Source organism: Blennius ocellaris (assembly GCF_963422515.1).
Source record: "Blennius ocellaris genome assembly, chromosome: 9".
NCBI classification, from domain to species: domain Eukaryota; kingdom Metazoa; phylum Chordata; class Actinopteri; order Blenniiformes; family Blenniidae; genus Blennius; species Blennius ocellaris.
In genome coordinates, this window is record NC_137658.1 from 8,768,350 (window position 1) to 8,786,274 (window position 17,925).

Consider the following 17,925-nt stretch of genomic DNA (forward strand, 5'->3'; position numbering starts at 1 on the left):
GTCAACAGCGGCCCTAAGAGTTCAAATCTTAAAACTGCAGAACACATACTAAAACTGTGCAAGAACCCATACGATCATGGAAAATTCTGCATTATTCTTTGAAGTAAAATAGCAACATGAATGTTTTTACAAACGGGATATATATATATATATACACACACACAGAATACATTTGTGTACATAATTTCCATACAACTTTACTGATACCACAACTTCAACTGATCATCTCGCTCTCCACAGTCCTGAAATGAGCTGATTATAAGAAGGGCGAAAACTCCAACTTGAACCCCTTTCAAAGTTACTGAAAATAAAGCTAGTGTAATAGGTATCTGTTAGGAATACGACGAATCAATCAATCAATCAATCAATCAATCAATCAATCAATCAATCAATCAATCAATCAATCAATCAATCAATCAATCAATCAATCAACCAACCAATCAAGCAAGCAACCAATCAATCAATCAATCAATTAAACAACCAACCAACCAATCAATCAATTAATCAAGCAAACAACCGAGCAATCAATCAATCAATCAATCAATCAATCAATCAATCAATCAACAACAATCAATCAATCAATCAAATACGAATTCCACCATATTATGAAAATTTCCATAGACAGTTCATTTTATTTATATGGACATTACTATGTTTAAAGGACGACAGAAGTTTCACAGATCTTGCATGTGTCAACAGTTACAAATCACAGATTAGGAAGAATGCTCATCTGCCTTATTTTAAATCAATGAATGAAAAGAAACAATAATTAATAGTCGCATGAACGGAAATGGTAAATGCAGAACAGTATAAAATAAGCCTAACCTCAATAGGAGAGTCAGGTTCGTCCAGGATGCTCTTCTCACTCTGTATCCGCTGCATCGTCCCTGTTGAACTGGGGTCCATTATCAGCACGTTCTGACTACCAGCTCTGCCGAATTTACAGTCACTCTTTCTGGAGTCAGTTGTCCTGCACACCTCGTAGTTGTACACATGTTGGAGAGTTCCTGTCCCCAAAGTGTCCGAGTAACGTGGTGGATAATATGGAATCACAGGCAGGTTGGAGTGATACAGGATGCGAGACTGTCTCCATCTGTAGATTTTCACTGATATAATCACCACCACACAGGTGATGAACAGGAAGGAAACTACAGCCAGAGCCAACACTAAGTAAAATGTCAGGTTGTCATTGTACTCCTTGTCGTGGATCTGGTCGGTGAACTCTGACATCACTTCAGGGAAGCTGTCCGCCACCGCCACGTTCACAATGACTGTAGCTGAACGAGAGGGCTGTCCGTTGTCCTCCACTATAACAGCCAGTCTTTGTTTCACTGCATCTTTATCATTCACTTGACGGACAGTTCTGATTTCTCCATTCTGCAAGCCCACTTCAAACAGCGCTCTGTCTGTGGCTTTCTGTAGTTTATATGAGAGCCAGGCATTCTGTCCAGAGTCCACATCAACAGCCACCACTTTAGTCACCAGATAGCCCACATCTGCTGATCGAGGCACCATCTCAGCCACCACAGAGCCACCAGTCTGCACTGGGTACAGGACCTGAGGGGGGTTGTCGTTCTGGTCCCGGATCTTGATTTTAACTGTGACGTTGCTGCTGAGTGGAGGAGAGCCTCCATCCTGAGCTTTAACATAGAACTGGAAATCTTTGATCTGTTCATAGTCAAATGATCGCACTGCATGGATGACTCCACTATCTGCACTGACGGAAACATATGAGGAGACTGGCACACCGTTAAAAGAGGAGTCCTCCAGCATGTAGGAAACGCGGGCATTCTGGTTCCAGTCAGCATCTGTAGCTTTTATTGTAAATATAGAGAGACCTGGTGTGTTATTTTCTATTATGTAGGCATCATATGAGCTCATCTCAAAGACAGGTGCGTTATCATTTACATCAGAGATCTGTAAGGTGAGATTGATGCTGTTGGAGAGGGAAGGAACTCCCTCATCAGAGCACGTCACTGTGATATTATACTCAGATGATCTCTCTCGGTCTAAATCACTATCTGTAACTAAACTATAGAAATTGTTTGCAGTGGTTTTTAAAGCAAAAGGTATATCATCATCAATGAAACATTGTACATTTCCATTTGTCCCCGAGTCTTTGTCCTCAATGTTTATCATTGTCACAACCGTATTTATTTTGGCATTTTCTGAAACAACATTGGACTTAGACATGATGGTTATTTCAGGCCTATTGTCATTCTTATCTTGGACGTCAACAATTAATTTACAGGAATCAGTGAGTCCTCCTTCATCACTGGCAAGTACATTTATTTCATAACTCTGGGACTCTTCAAAATCAACATTTCCAACTAAGATAATTTCTCCATTGTCCTCATTTACAGAAAACACTTTTCTGATATCATCTAATGTATTTGTGATTGAATATGTCAATTTACTGTTAGAGCCTTGATCTGCATCCGATGCTGCTACAGTGGCGACGGTTGTGCCTTTAGGTGAATTTTCAGTTACTATAGCTTTGTATGTTTGCTGTGTAAAAACAGGAGCGTTATCATTTGCGTCTAATACTGTAATAATGATCAGCATCGTTCCTGACATCTGCGGCTCTCCTCCATCTACCGCTGTTATCACAAGTGATAAATGCTCATGTGTCTCTCTGTCTAAAGGTTTCTGTAAAACCATCTCCACGTTTTTATTACCATTAGCGTCACTGTGCGTTTTAAGTGCAAAGTTGTCTGTTGGCCTCAATTGGTAGCGTTTTAGATCATTAATCCCGACATCAAGATCCACAGCCCGCTGAAGAACAAATTTCGCACCGATCGTTACGGACTCACTGATTTTGAAAGCCAATTCGCTCTTTTCAAATGTCGGGGCGTTGTCGTTAATATCAGTAATTTGTACACTAACCGTGTAAAACTCCATGGGATTCTCCAGAATGATCTGAAAATGTAACGCACACGGCGTGGTCTGTCTGCAGAGCGCCTCTCTGTCGATTCTCTCTTTAACAAGGAGGACTCCTCTTTCTCTGTTCAACTCGATATACCCGTCGCTGTCTCGTGTAAAGATTCGGGCTTTGCCAGATATCAAACGATGTTTTTCTAAACCTAAATCCTGCCCTATATTACCGACTAATGAGCCTTTCGTCATTTCTTCAGGAATGGAGTAGCTGACCTGTCCAAACACCGAGCCGACGGTGAGGAGACCGACAATCAACAGCACTTGCCTTGTCATTGTTCAATCCAATATGATGAATTATTCTCACCAAGGATTATATTCCACAGAGGTAAAAGGAAACATAAATATATCGCGTATCCTTCCTTAATCCAGGAAATGCATCACCCACATTAGTCAGATATCCACAAAGATCGAAAGGTTTTAAAAATTCTGCTAAATACTCGAGTGACCTTTCCTCAACGTCGTGTTCTTTCTTCATTGTGTCGACGAGATATGGGAGGTGCTGCAACAATCCTGCCTCCAGACCGAAACACTCACAGGCCAACAGCGGCCCTAAGAGTTCACATGAGAAAACTGCAGAAATTAAGCATGATTGAAATTTTATTTGACTCGGCATTTCAAAGAACTATATACATGTGTTGTACGCTTTCATTGCTCAATTGTCGATAATGTCTTAAGGACAACAAACGTCCCTGAATAAAAAAATATTTGTCTTTATTAGGTGTGACATTTAAAATAATCACCTATGTGTTGTGTTGGACTGACATGCTGTCCAGGGTGTACCCTGCACTTGTCCACAATAAGCTCAGTTGGTTTCCAGCCGCCTGCATTTTGCCCAGGATAAAGTGGTTGACGATGGATGAATAAATTGAACCATAAACAAACAAGCCTACAAAAGACCATGAGTTGAACTACTTCAAAAAGATCACTATTGATATTATATAAGGACGCCACAAACACATTGTGCAACATCAAGCTGCATGAGGCGCAGCAAACAAGGACTAAGACAAACAGTCGCTGTCCAATGTTCTGAAAAACACAAAGACAAATCTAAAGCACTTCCAAACGTGCTGATGCCCACAAAATACTGGATTTTCATAGAAAGCCTCTAAACTACAGATATGCCGAGAACCTGTTGGAAACCACAGCTCAAACCATGAATGGTATGCATAGGAAGTATACTTAAAAAAAACAAAAAAACAAAGACCAGTACCACCATCAATATCTTGGAAGTTTGTTTCTCCACTTAGTTGGACATTTATTATTCAATAAAATTCAGAACGTAACTCTTGTGTGTGACATTGTGCAATTAATAACCAAATAACAAACAACATAAGAAGTAAGTAAAATGAGAAGTATCATTCAAAGGTCCTAAGAGTAAATAATATACACTGGATTTAAATCAACATTAGCTGTAATTTTTTTTATTTAGTTTTTATTATGATTGGTTAAAACAAAAACAGAGGCGTCCAGCCAATACACTAAATATGTTCACCTTTAAATATAATTCAAGCTGTAACACGAAATGTCTATAGGTGGTCAGGCGTAAGAAAAATGTTAAGTCTAACCTCGATAGGTGAGTCAGGTTCATCCAGGATGCTCTTCTCACTCTGTATCCGCTGCATCGTCCCTGTTGAACTGGGGTCCATTATCAGCACGTTCTGACTACCAGCTCTGCCGAATTTACAGTCACTCTTTCTGGAGTCAGTCGTCCTGCACACCTCGTAATTGTACACATGTTGGAGAGTTCCTGTCCCCAAAGTGTCCGAGTAACGTGGTGGATAATATGGAATCACAGGCAGGTTGGAGTGATACAGGATGCGAGACTGTCTCCATCTGTAGATTTTCACTGATATAATCACCACCACACAGGTGATGAACAGGAAGGAAACTACAGCGAGAGCCAACACTAAGTAAAAAGTCAGGTTATCATTGTACTCCTTGTCGTGGATCAGGTCGGTGAACTCTGACATCACTTCAGGGAAGCTGTCCGCCACCGCCACGTTCACAATGACTGTAGCTGAACGAGAGGGCTGTCCGTTGTCCTCCACTATAACAGTCAGTCTTTGTTTCACTGCATCTTTGTCATTGACTTGACGGATAGTTCTGATTTCTCCATTCTGTAAGCCAACTTCAAACAGCGCCCTGTCTGTGGCTTTCTGCAGTTTATATGAGAGCCAGGCATTCTGTCCAGAGTCCACATCAACAGCCACCACTTTAGTCACCAGATAGCCCACATCTGCTGAACGAGGCACCATCTCAGCCACCACAGAGCCACCAGTCTGCACTGGGTACAGGACCTGAGGGGGGTTGTCGTTCTGGTCTTGGATCTGGATTTTAACTGTCACGTTGCTGCTGAGTGGAGGAGAGCCTCCATCCTGTGCTTTGATGTAAAACTGGAATTCTTTAATCTGTTCGTAGTCAAACGAGCGCACTGCATGGATGATTCCAGTATCTGCACTGACGGACACATATGAGGAGACTGGCACTCCGTTAACAGAGGAGTCCTCCAGTATGTAAGAAACACGGGCATTCTGGTTCCAGTCAGGATCTGTCGCTTTTACTGTAAATATAGATAGACCTGGTGTGTTGTTTTCTACTATGTAGGCCTCATATGATCTTATCTCAAATACTGGTGCGTTATCATTTACATCAGAGATCTGTAAGGTGAGAGTGACGCTACTGGAGAGGGAGGGTACTCCCTCATCAGAGCAGGTCACTGTGATATTATACTCAGATGATGTTTCTCGATCTAAATCACTGTCTGTTACTAAACTATAGAAGTTATTAGTTGATGGTTTTAAAATGAAAGGTACAGCGTCAGTCATGAGACAATTTATTTTTCCATTTTCTCCCGAGTCTTTGTCATTAATGTTTATCATCGCAACAACTGTATTCGGTGTAGAATTTTCCGATATCACGGTTGATTTTGACATTACGGTAATTTCAGGAACGTTGTCATTCACATCCTGGATATCAATAATTAATTTTGAAGAATCTGTAAGTCCTCCTTCATCACTCGCGTGTAAATTTATTTGATAGATTCTTGAATCCTCGTAATCAATATTTCCAATTAAAATCACCTCTCCATTTTCCTGATTAATTTCAAATATTTTATGATCATCATCTAACGTATTTGTAATTGAATATTTTATTTTACTGTTAGAGCCTTGATCTGCATCTGAGGCTGTTACAGTAGCAACGATTGTACCTTTAGGTGAATTCTCAGTAACTGTAGCTTTGTATGTTTGCTGTGTAAAAACAGGAGCGTTATCATTCGCGTCTAAAACTGTAATAACGATCAGCATTGTTCCTGACATGTGCGGCTCTCCTCCATCTACCGCTGTTAACACGAGAGATATCTGCTCCTGTTTCTCTCGATCTAAAGGCTTCTGTAACACCATTTCCACGTTTTTATTGCCATCCCCGCTATTGTACATTTTCAGAGAAAAATTATCTGTCGGTTTTAATTCGTATCCATGAACACTATTAATCCCGACATCCAAATCCACTGCTCTTTCTAACATAAATTTTACACCGGCGATTGCTGATTCGCTGATTTTGAATACCATTTCACGTTTTTTAAAAGTCGGTGCATTATCGTTAATATCAGTAATCTGTACTGTGATCGTGTAAAACTCCATGGGATTCTCTAGAATGATCTGAAAATGTAACGCACACGGCGTGGTCTGTCTGCAAAGCGCCTCTCTGTCGATTCTCTCTTTCACAAGGAGGACTCCTCTTTCTCTGTTCAACTCGATAAATCCGTCGTTGTCTCGTGAGAATATTCGAGCTTTGCCAGAAATCAAACGTTTTATTTCTAAACCTAAATCCTGACCTATGTAACCGACTAACGATCCTTTCGTCATTTCTTCGGGGATAGAGTAGCTGACTTGTCCAAACACCGAGCCGACGGAAAGGAGACAAACGATCAACAACACTTGCCTTGTCATTGTCAAATGCGATTTGATGTACTGTATTCCAGAAGGTTTATATTCCTCAGAGGTAAAAGGAAACATAAATATATCGCGTATCCTTCCTTAATCCAGGAAATGCATCACTCGCAATGGTAAGATATCCCCACAGATCGAATTGTGTTTTTTAAAATTCTGCTCAAAACTCGAGTGACCCTTCCTCAACGTCGCATTTTCTTTATTGTGTCGACGAGATGTGGGAGGTGCTGAAACAACCCTGCTGCCAGAAAGAAACACTCACGGACCAACAGCGGCCCTAAGAGTTCACGTCAGACAACTGCAGAAATTGAGCCTGAATTACTATTTACGAGGCATTTCGAAGCACAATATGCAGCTGTTCCAGCTTTCAACGCTCCACAACTTACTATATATAGTGTGTTTTGGATCATAAGTCTTTGAATAAAGATATGCATCTGTATTACGTTGATATTTCAAATAATAAACTATGTACAGTGTGTTGGACTGACACGCTGTCCAGAGTGTACACTGCCCTTGTCCATAATTCGCTATTCTGCCCATGACAAAGTGGTCGAATAAGTGAGAATAAATTGAACCATGCATAAACAAGCATACAATAATCACGAGTTTAAATATTCCAATGATTTCATTTTAGAAATTATATATGGATGCCATTGCACATTGTGTAACATAAAGCTTCACAAAGTGCAGCAAAACATGACTCGAGAATAGTCACTGTCCAAGGTGCTGAAAAATAAAACAACTAAAAAAATTAATTCCAAACGTGCTGATAAATATAATAAATGGCTTTCTATAGAAGGCCCCTACTCCACAGACACGCTCCGATAAATTGGAACACACAGGTCGAACAATCGGTGATATGTATTGTTAATATTCTATTTTTATTACCAAAGACAAAGTAACATTGCAGACATATAGTGGAATTTAGATTGTCAACTAAGTTGAACATTAGTGATTCAGTAAAATGCCAATTGCAACACTTGATAGGTGTGTGATAAACTTCCATTAATGACCAGTAGATACATAGCAAAAGAAATAAGCAAAATCAAAAGAAAGGATCAACGTTTCTCAGAGTCATGAATCTAAACCAAATTCGAAGCACCAGCAGCTGTAAATATATTTTTTGATGGGTTAAAAGGAAAATATAGAGGCAGAGAGCCAACAGACTTCATATATTCACCTTTAAATGTAGCTACATATTTAACGTGACATGTCTATCGGTGGCCATGCTGAAGAAAAAACAAATGTTAAAGACGTCTAACCTCGATGGGAGAGTCAGGTTCGTCCAGGATGCTCTTCTCACTCTGTATCCGCTGCATCGTCCCTGTTGAACTGGGGTCCATTATCAGCACGTTCTGACTACCAGCTCTGCCGAACTTACAGTCACTCTTTCTGGAGTCAGTTGTCCTGCACACCTCGTAATTGTACACGTGTTGGAGAGTTCCTGTCCCCAAAGTGTCCGAGTAACGTGGTGGATAATATGGAATCACAGGCAGGTTGGAGTGATACAGGATGCGAGACTGTCTCCATCTGTAGATTTTCACTGATATGATCACCACCACACAGGTGATGAACAGGAAGGAAACTACAGCCAGAGCCAACACTAAGTAAAAAGTCAGGTAATCATTGTACTCTTTATCGTGAATCAGGTCGGTGAACTCAGACATCACTTCAGGGAAACTGTCCGCCACCGCCACGTTCACAATGACTGTAGCTGAACGAGAGGGTTGTCCGTTATCCTCCACTATTACAGCCAGTCTTTGTTTCACTGCATCTTTATCATTCACTTGGCGGATAGTTCTGATTTCTCCATTCTGTAAGCCCACTTCAAACAGCGCTCTGTCTGTGGCTTTCTGTAGTTTATATGAGAGCCAGGCATTCTGTCCAGAGTCCACATCAACAGCCACCACTTTAGTCACCAGGTAGCCCACATCTGCTGAACGAGGCACCATCTCAGCCACCACAGAGCCACCAGTCTGCACTGGGTACAGGACCTGAGGGGGGTTGTCGTTCTGGTCCCGGATCTGGATTTTCACGGTCACGTTGCTGCTGAGTGGAGGAGAGCCTCCATCCTGAGCTTTGATCAGAAACTGGAAATCTTTGATCTGTTCATAGTCAAACGAGCGCACTGCATGGATAGCTCCACTATCTGCACTGACGGACACATATGAGGAGACTGGCACTCCGTTAACAAAGGAGTCCTCCAGTAGGTAAGAAACACGGGCATTCTGGTTCCAGTCAGGATCTGTCGCTTTTACTGTAAATATAGAGAGACCTGGTGTGTTGTTTTCTACTATGTAGGCCTCATATGAGCTCCTCTCAAAGACAGGTGCGTTATCATTTACATCAGAGATCTGTAAGGTGAGAGTGACGCTGCTGGAGAGGGAGGGAACTCCCTCATCAGAGCAGGTCACTGTGATATTATACTCAGAGGATGTTTCTCGGTCTAAATCACTGTCTGTAACTAAACTATAGAAATTATTTGCAGAGGATTTTAAAACATAGGGTACATTTTCACTGATAAAACATTGTATTTTCCCGTTTTCGCCGGTGTCTTTGTCCTCGATGTTGATCACAGTAACGACAGTATTGAGTTTGACATTTTCTAATATCACAGTAGATTTTGACATTATATTAATTTCAGGTTTGTTATCATTTACATCTTGCACATCAATTACAAGTTTGCAAGAGTCTGTAAGTCCTCCTTCGTCACTCGCACGTAAATGTATTTGAAAATTTCGCGAATCTTCGAAATCAATATTTCCGATTAAAGATACTTCTCCATTATCTTTATTAATTTGAAATACCTTTCTTACGTCATCCAATGTATTTGTAATTGAATATGTTATTTTACTGTTCGGGCCTTGATCTGCATCTGAGGCCCTGACGGTAGCTACGATTGTGCCTTTAGGTGAATTCTCAGTAACTGTCGCTTTGTATGTTTGCTGTGTAAAAACAGGAGCGTTATCATTCGCGTCTAAAACTGTAATAACGATCAGCATTGTTCCTGACATCTGCGGCTCTCCTCCATCTACCGCTGTTAACACGAGCGATATCTGCTCCTGTTTCTCTCTGTCTAATGGCTTCTGTAAAACCATCTCCACGTTTTTATTTACATCAGTGTTACTGTACCCTTTCAGAGCAAAATTTTCACTGGGTTTTAATTCATATCTTCGGAGATCATTTGTTCCAACATCTCGATCCACCGCGCGTTGCAGAACAAATTTGGATCCTATCGTGGCAGACTCACTTATTTTGAATTCCATTTTCTCTTCCTCGAAGGTCGGTGCATTGTCATTAATATCTGTGATCTGTACTGTGATCGTGTAAAATTCGATGGGATTTTCTAAAATGATCTGAAAATGTAACGCACACGGCGTGGTCTGTCTGCAGAGCGCCTCTCTGTCGATTCTCTCTTTAACAAGGAGGACTCCTCTTTCTCTGTTCAGCTCAATGTATGCGTCACTATCTCTTGTATATATCCGAGCTTTACCAGAACTCAGACGCTTGATTTCTAAGCCTAAATCCTGCGCAATGTTACCGATTATTGATCCTTGAGCCATTTCTTCAGGTATTGTGTAACTGACCTGAGCGATCCCAGAGCCAAATGACAAGGAAAATAAACACAGCAATATCATTCCCTCCATTGTTCTTTCACAGATTTCTCTCCTGGCGATAATCGGCAATTTGGTTATATATATCCAATGAGAAGTGAACCATCCCGTCAAAAATACAAAAGTCGTTGTTTTCAATCCACAACACGTAAAAATGTCGAGAAATTCGTCGAATAAAAGATCGCGTAGGTCCACAAAGTCGGTCCTTTTGCTCCGAGGCTTTTGGTTTTATGTAGGCGGTATGGGAGGTGCAGATACAGTCTAACTCTATCATCAACAGCATGGTCAACAGCGGCCCTATGAGTTAATAACACAACACTGCAGAAACCCGCCAGTATATTGTGCAGGATGTTATACTGACGAAGTACTACAAAATGAGAAAAGCCAGCAACACATCACACCATTTTTAAATATAGTTCTTGAGAGCAGCTTCATGACAAGTTGCGGTTATGAATTCCCACTAAATGCTAAACTATTTGCAAATGTGTAAATAAAGACACGAGAGGGAAGTGGCGAAGTGTCAACTAAATGTAAGTAAAATAAAAATAAAAATACATTTAAAGACAATTCAGCGGGAGCGAACTGATCAGTTTGTTCCTTTCCGTATCCGAGATCCTAAATTGGTGAAGGTCTCGTCGGGTTTCATAACAAGTAGTCAGGTCTCAAACGAAACATTACATATATGCACTGAAGCGGTTGTTGAGTCAAACAATGTGAAAAGACCATTAAATATAAAAAAAAAAACAAAAAAAAAACAAAAAAAACAAAGAGGGATAGCTTAAGCAATTATTTCAAAGCTGTCAGCTGATTTAATATCTCACATTAAAATTCTAATATAAATAAGACAATAAAAACATATGTATTTGAGTGTAAATGTATGCTATTGTGAAATATGTTTTTCAACAATACATTATTTGAAAAGCCCTCAAAAATGAATAAGAAAAACAATCACGTGACCTAAAAAAAAAAAAAAAAGAAAGAAAATCATATTTATAGGTTTCAAATAGTAAAATTATGGAATCAGGTTTGGACATCAAACAGAAAAGAATGATCACAAGTAAATACTAACTGAAACCTAAGGATGGAAAACAAACTTTTAACTTATGATAATTTTGAGATATTATGACATATATATATCCTCAAGAGAAATCTGAAATGTATTAATGTAAAGCATCATTATTGAACTAACCTCCAGAGGAGAGTCAGGTTCATCCAGGATGCTCTTCTCACTCTGTATCCGCTGCATCGTCCCGGTTAAACTGGGGTCCATTATCAGCACGTTCTGACTACCAGCTCTGCCGAATTTACAGTCACTCTTTCTGGAGTCAGTCGTCCTGCACACCTCGTAATTGTACACGTGTTGGAGAGTTCCTGTCCCCAAAGTGTCCGAGTAACGTGGTGGATAATATGGAATCACAGGCAGGTTGGAGTGATAAAGGACGCGGGACTGTCTCCATCTGTAGATTTTCACTGATATGATCACCACCACACAAGTGATGAACAGGAAGGAAACTACAGCCAGAGCCAACACTAAGTAAAAAGTCAGGTTGTCATTGTACTCCTTGTCGTGGATCTGGTCGGTGAATTCTGACATCACTTCAGGGAAGCTGTCCGCCACCGCCACGTTCACAATGACTGTAGCTGAACGAGAGGGCTGTCCGTTGTCCTCCACTATAACAGCCAGTCTTTGTTTCACTGCATCTTTATCATTCACTTGACGGATAGTTCTGATTTCTCCATTCTGTAAGCCAACTTCAAACAGCGCCCTGTCCGTGGCTTTCTGTAGTTTATATGAGAGCCAGGCATTCTGTCCAGAGTCCACATCAACAGCCACCACTTTAGTCACCAGATAGCCCACATCTGCTGAACGAGGCACTATCTCAGCCACCACAGAGCCACCAGTCTGCACTGGGTACAGGACCTGAGGGGGGTTGTCGTTCTGGTCCTGGATCTGGATTTTCACGGTCACATTGCTGCTGAGTGGAGGAGAGCCTCCATCCTGAGCTTTAACAAGAAACTGGAACTCTTTGATCTGTTCGTAGTCAAACGAGCGCACTGCATGAATGACTCCACTATCTGCACTGACGGACACATATGAGGAGACTGACACTCCGTTAATAGAGGAGTCCTCCAGTATATAAGAAACACGAGCATTTTGGTTCCAGTCAAAATCTGTAGCTTTCACTGTGAAAATGGAGGTACTTGGTTTGTTATTTTCTACTATGTATGATTCATACGAACTTTTCTCAAAGACAGGTGCGTTATCATTTACATCAGAGATTTGTAAGGTGAGAGTGACGCTGCTAGAGAGGGAGGGCACTCCCTCATCGGAGCACGTCACTGTGATATTATACTCAGATGATATCTCTCGGTCTAAATCACTGTCTGTCATTAAACGATAAAAATTATTTGAGGAGGATTTTAGTATGAATGGTATATTTTCATTGATATAGCATTTCGTGTTCCCATTTTCTCCCGAGTCTAGGTCCTCAATGTGTATCATAGTTACAACTGTATTGAGTTCAGCATCTTCTGTGATAATGTTTGACTTTGACATTATATTGATTTCAGGTGTGTTATCGTTTATATCCTGCACATCAACAATTAACTTGCAAGTATCAGTTAGTCCTCCATCATCACTTGCAACTAGGTCTATCTGGAAATGTTTAATTTTTTCAAAATCAACATTTCCAATTAAAAAAACCTCACCAGTTGCCTCCCGCACCTCAAATATTTTTCCTACATTGTCCAACGTGTTAGTAATTGAATAGGTTACTTTACTATTAGAGCCTTCATCTACATCTGAGGCTGCTACAGTAGCAACGATTGTACCTTTACGTGAATTCTCAGTAAGTGTAGCTTTGTATGTTTGCTGTGTAAAAACAGGAGCGTTATCGTTCACGTCTAAAACTGTAATAACGATCAGCATCGTTCCTGACATCTGCGGCTCTCCCCCATCTACCGCTGTTAATACGAGAGAAATCTGCTCCTGTTTCTCTCTGTCGAGAGGCTTTTGTAAAACCATCTCCACGTTTTTATTGCCATCTGCGTTATTGTGCATTTTTAGAGCAAAATTATTTGTTGGTTTGAGTTCATAATTATGAACTCCATTCCGTCCGACATCCAGATCGGCTGCTCTTTTTAGCATGAATTTAGCTCCGGTCGCTGCCGATTCACTGATTTTAAATTGAATTTCATTCTTTTCAAAGGTCGGTGCATTATCGTTAATATCAGTAATCTGTACAGTAACCGTGTAAAACTCCATCGGATTCTCCAAAATTATCTGGAAATGCAAAGCACAAAGCGCCGTCTCTGTACACAGCGCCTCTCTGTCGATCCTTTGCTTGACGAGGAGGACTCCTCTTTCTCTGCTCAGCTCGATGTACTCGTCGCTGTTTCTAGTGTAGATCTTTGCTTTACCGGATGCCAAACGTTTAATTTCCAAACCCAAATCCTGCGCTATGTTTCCCACTAGAGATCCTTTTGACATTTCCTCCGGAATAGAGTAGCTGACCTGAGCGATCACTGCGTCGAAAGAAAGGAGGGAAATAAACACCAGTACTTGCAGATTCATTGTTCAACTCGATCTTTTTTTCCACAGCGAAGCTACAAAATCCACTTATAATCCACAAATCGGAGTCCAAATCGATCCCATAGCCTGGTTTTCAGTGGTATCTTAAGAATCCGATTGCTCCAAAGTGAAATGCGGAAGGTTTAATTTTTAATCAGTCCATCTCAATCAGCATTATTCGATCCTGTTTCGCCGTTTTGTCTTTGTATACTGACGACTTTAGAAGGGAGGTACTGCTACAAATCCTCTTTCATTCAGCAACAATTTAGCCAACAGCGGCCCTAAGAGTCCAAATCAGAATACTGCAGAACACCAACTACAAATTAACTCCACTGTATGTAAATGATGAGTTTGATTTGACAACAACAAAACACATTTTGATGACATGCTCCACTTTCCATAGGTGTTTAGACAACCAATCAATAATGTTTGGTATGTCTTAAAAGTAAAGGAAATAATAATATCAATATCTGAATGGATTGTTCAATCAAAAGAGCCCGCCTTGTACAGAGTTGTCTTTCAGCGTATAGTATCGATTCAAAGCATAGCGATTAAATAATACATAATAATTATAATTATAACGTCACACTGATTAAAACTTATGTCCGGATGTCAATGTTGAAAATAGATGTTTGGGGTAACAATACAATTGTGGAAACGCTCTCCTTTATTGAAAAGCACGACATGCTGCTGCAAGAGGCTCGGTATGTGTGTCACTGTCCACGGTCCTGAAGTTAAGCAGTCGAATGACAAGGCCATACTACCAATGTTGTAACCTTGTAAGATGACCAATACCACTTTTATCAACACTTTAACTGATTGTCAGTTTCAAATGACTGAATATGGTTTTAAAAGTATAACGTACAGGTATTTTTTTATTTTTTTAAATTTCCCCCCAAAAATACACAAATACATGGGTTTTATACAGCGCTTTTCTGGACACTCAAAGACGCTTTACATTGCATTATCCATTCACTCCATACACGGTGGTGGTAAGCTACGTATGTAGCCACAGCTTCCCTGGGGGCAAACTGACGGAAGCGAGGCTGCCCAACTGCGCCATCGGGCCCTCTGACGACTAACAACAACTCGCTCTCACATTACATTCACCCAGGCAGTTTGGGGTTCAGTGTCTTGCGTAACGACCGCTCTACCAACCGAGCCATGCCGCCTCACAGTACGAAGACTTGTATTAAAGATCAAACGTGTAATACAAAAACACAACCAAGTGAGACTTATGGATGATTAGAAATATAAAAAAAACGTGAGACCAATACAAGAGAGTACGTAAAAGAACATAGAAAAATCTAAATTAAGAGCTTCTAACCTCGATAGGTGAATCAGGTTCATCCAGGATGCTCTTCTCACTCTGTATCCGCTGCATCGTCCCGGTTAAACTTGGGTCCATTATCAGCACGTTCTGACTACCAGCTCTGCCGAACTTACAGTCACTCTTTCTGGAGTCAGTCGTCCTGCACACCTCGTAATTGTACACATGTTGGAGAGTTCCTGTCCCCAAAGTATCCGAGTAACGTGGTGGATAATATGGAATCACAGGCAGGTTGGAGTGATAAAGGACGCGAGACTGTCTCCATCTGTAGATTTTCACTGAAATGATCACCACGACACAGGTGATGAACAAGAAGGAAACTACAGCCAGAGCCAACACTAAATAAAAAGTCAGGTTGTCATTGTACTCCTTGTCGTGGATCAGGTCGGTGAACTCTGACATCACTTCAGGGAAGCTGTCCGCCACCGCCACGTTCACAATGACTGTAGCTGAACGAGAGGGCTGTCCGTTGTCCTCCACTATAACAGCCAGTCTCTGTTTCACTGCATCTTTATCATTGACTTGGCGGATAGTTCTGATTTCTCCATTTTGCAAGCCAACTTCAAACAGCGCCCTGTCTGTGGCTTTCTGTAGTTTATATGAGAGCCAGGCATTCTGTCCAGAGTCCACATCAACAGCCACCACTTTAGTCACCAGGTAGCCCACATCTGCTGAACGAGGCACCATCTCAGCCACCACAGAGCCACCAGTCTGCACTGGGTACAGGACCTGAGGGGGGTTGTCGTTCTGGTCCTGGATCTGGATTTTAACTGTCACGTTGCTGCAAAGTGGAGGAGAACCTCCATCCTGAGCTTTAACATAAAAGTGGACATTTTTAATCTGTTCGTAATCAAAGGAGCGCACTGCATGGATGACTCCACTATCTGCACTGACGGACACATATGAGGTGACTGGCACTCCGTTAATAGACGAGTCCTCTAGTATGTATGAAACACGGGCATTCTGGTTCCAATCACCGTCTTTAGCTTTTACTGTTAATATAGAGAGTCCTGGAGTGTTGTTTTCTACTATGAAGGCCTCATATGATCTCATCTCAAAGACAGGTGCGTTATCATTTACATCAGAAATCTGTAAGGTGAGAGTGACGCTGCTGGAGAGGGAGGGAACTCCGTCATCAGAGCAGGTCACTGTGATGTTATATTCAGGGGATTCCTCTCGGTCCAAATCACTGTCTGTTACAACAGTGAAAAAATGGTTTGTGGACGATTTAATGTCGAAAGGTATATCTTTGTTTAAAACACAATTAACTTTGCCGTTCTCGTTTGAGTCTGGATCTTGAATATTAAGCATTGTCACCACCGTTCCTGGGTTCATGTTTTCAAACAGTGTATTTGCGCGAGACATGATATTAATTATCGGAGCATTATCGTTTGTGTCTGTCACATCTACAATTACCTTACATGCGTCAGATAACCCTCCTTGATCGGATACCTGCACATCAAGCTCGTAAAGTCTATTTTTTTCATAATCTACATTGCTCGCAAGGGTCAACACGCCACTGTCTGGATCTATTTTAAAAAAACTTGCAGCTGTGGATTTAGGAATCAGATAGGTCACTTTTCCGTTAATTCCTTTATCTACATCGGTGGCCTTAACTGTCGTTATAACAGTGCCAATCGGAGCGTTTTCTTTTACACTCGCTTTATACTCTGCCCTTGAACAAATAGGTGGATTATCATTTACGTCTAAGACAGTTATAGCTATTCGCAGTGTCCCTGAGAGCTGTGGTGAACCACCATCCAGAGCGGTAAGAATTAATGATAAATGCTCGCGTTTCTCTCTATCTAAGGGTTTTTGTAAAACCATTTCGACATTTTTACTGCCATCCCCACGGCTAGTGGTTTTCAATGCAAAATTATCGCTGGGTTTTAGAGTGTAGCCACTTAAGCCATTTATACCAACGTCTCCGTCAATCGCCTTTTCTAGGACAAATCGAGCTCCAATGAGAGCCGACTCGGAGATGTCATATTTCATCTCACCTCTCTCAAATGTCGGAGGGTTGTCGTTTATATCGGTGATTTCAACCGTCACCGTGTAAAACTCCATGGGGTTTTCCAGGATCATTTGGAAATGAAGCGCGCACGGCATTGTTTGACCACAGAGCGCTTCTCGGTCTATTCTCTCCTTCATGAGGAGCACTCCTTTTTCTCGCTTCAGCTCGACGTACTCCACAGTGTTGCCAGTAAAAATGCGAGCTTTACCGGAATTTAATCTGCCTACTGGTAGACCTAAATCATTGGCTATATTACCTATAATAGCTCCCTTTTCCATTTCCTCTGGGACAGAATAGCTGACCTGCGCCCGTATGACACGGAGAGAAAGCATCGAGATAAACAACAGCATTCCCATTCCCATTGTTCCGATCGACTCGTGTTTTGAAGAAAACATGTAAAATCCCTCTTCAGCTTCCGATTTTTACTTCGAGACAAATCATTTAGGTCCAAAGGTAAAATCTTTTTGGAATATTAAACAAAAAAAATAGATATTCGCCACATCCCTTGC

At 41.1% G+C, this 17,925-nt stretch overlaps 4 protein-coding genes across 4 annotated transcripts in view; all 4 read right to left on the reverse strand.

Annotated features, from left to right (window-relative positions):
• The window catches only part of LOC308134673 (uncharacterized protein), a gene marked incomplete at both ends in the record, with an annotated part of 81,418 nt that overhangs the window by 9,957 nt on the left and 53,536 nt on the right, over positions 1 to 17,925 (reverse strand). The window lies entirely within an intron of this gene.
• LOC308134587 (protocadherin beta-16-like) lies at positions 215 to 6,887 on the reverse strand (the record flags this gene model as incomplete). The annotated part of the gene is made up of 3 exons (XM_080502362.1): positions 215 to 252; positions 807 to 2,264; positions 4,604 to 6,887. The coding sequence occupies 3 exons, from the start codon at positions 6,885 to 6,887 to the stop codon at positions 215 to 217; spliced, it is 3,780 nt and encodes a 1,259-aa protein (XP_080358488.1).
• LOC308134588 (protocadherin gamma-A2-like) lies at positions 8,135 to 10,534 on the reverse strand (the record flags this gene model as incomplete). The annotated part of the gene is made up of 1 exon (XM_080502363.1): positions 8,135 to 10,534. One exon carries the CDS (start codon positions 10,532 to 10,534, stop codon positions 8,135 to 8,137), a length of 2,400 nt encoding a protein of 799 aa, XP_080358489.1.
• LOC308134589 (protocadherin beta-16-like) lies at positions 11,622 to 17,778 on the reverse strand (the record flags this gene model as incomplete). The annotated part of the gene is made up of 2 exons (XM_080502364.1): positions 11,622 to 13,109; positions 15,490 to 17,778. The coding sequence occupies 2 exons, from the start codon at positions 17,776 to 17,778 to the stop codon at positions 11,622 to 11,624; spliced, it is 3,777 nt and encodes a 1,258-aa protein (XP_080358490.1).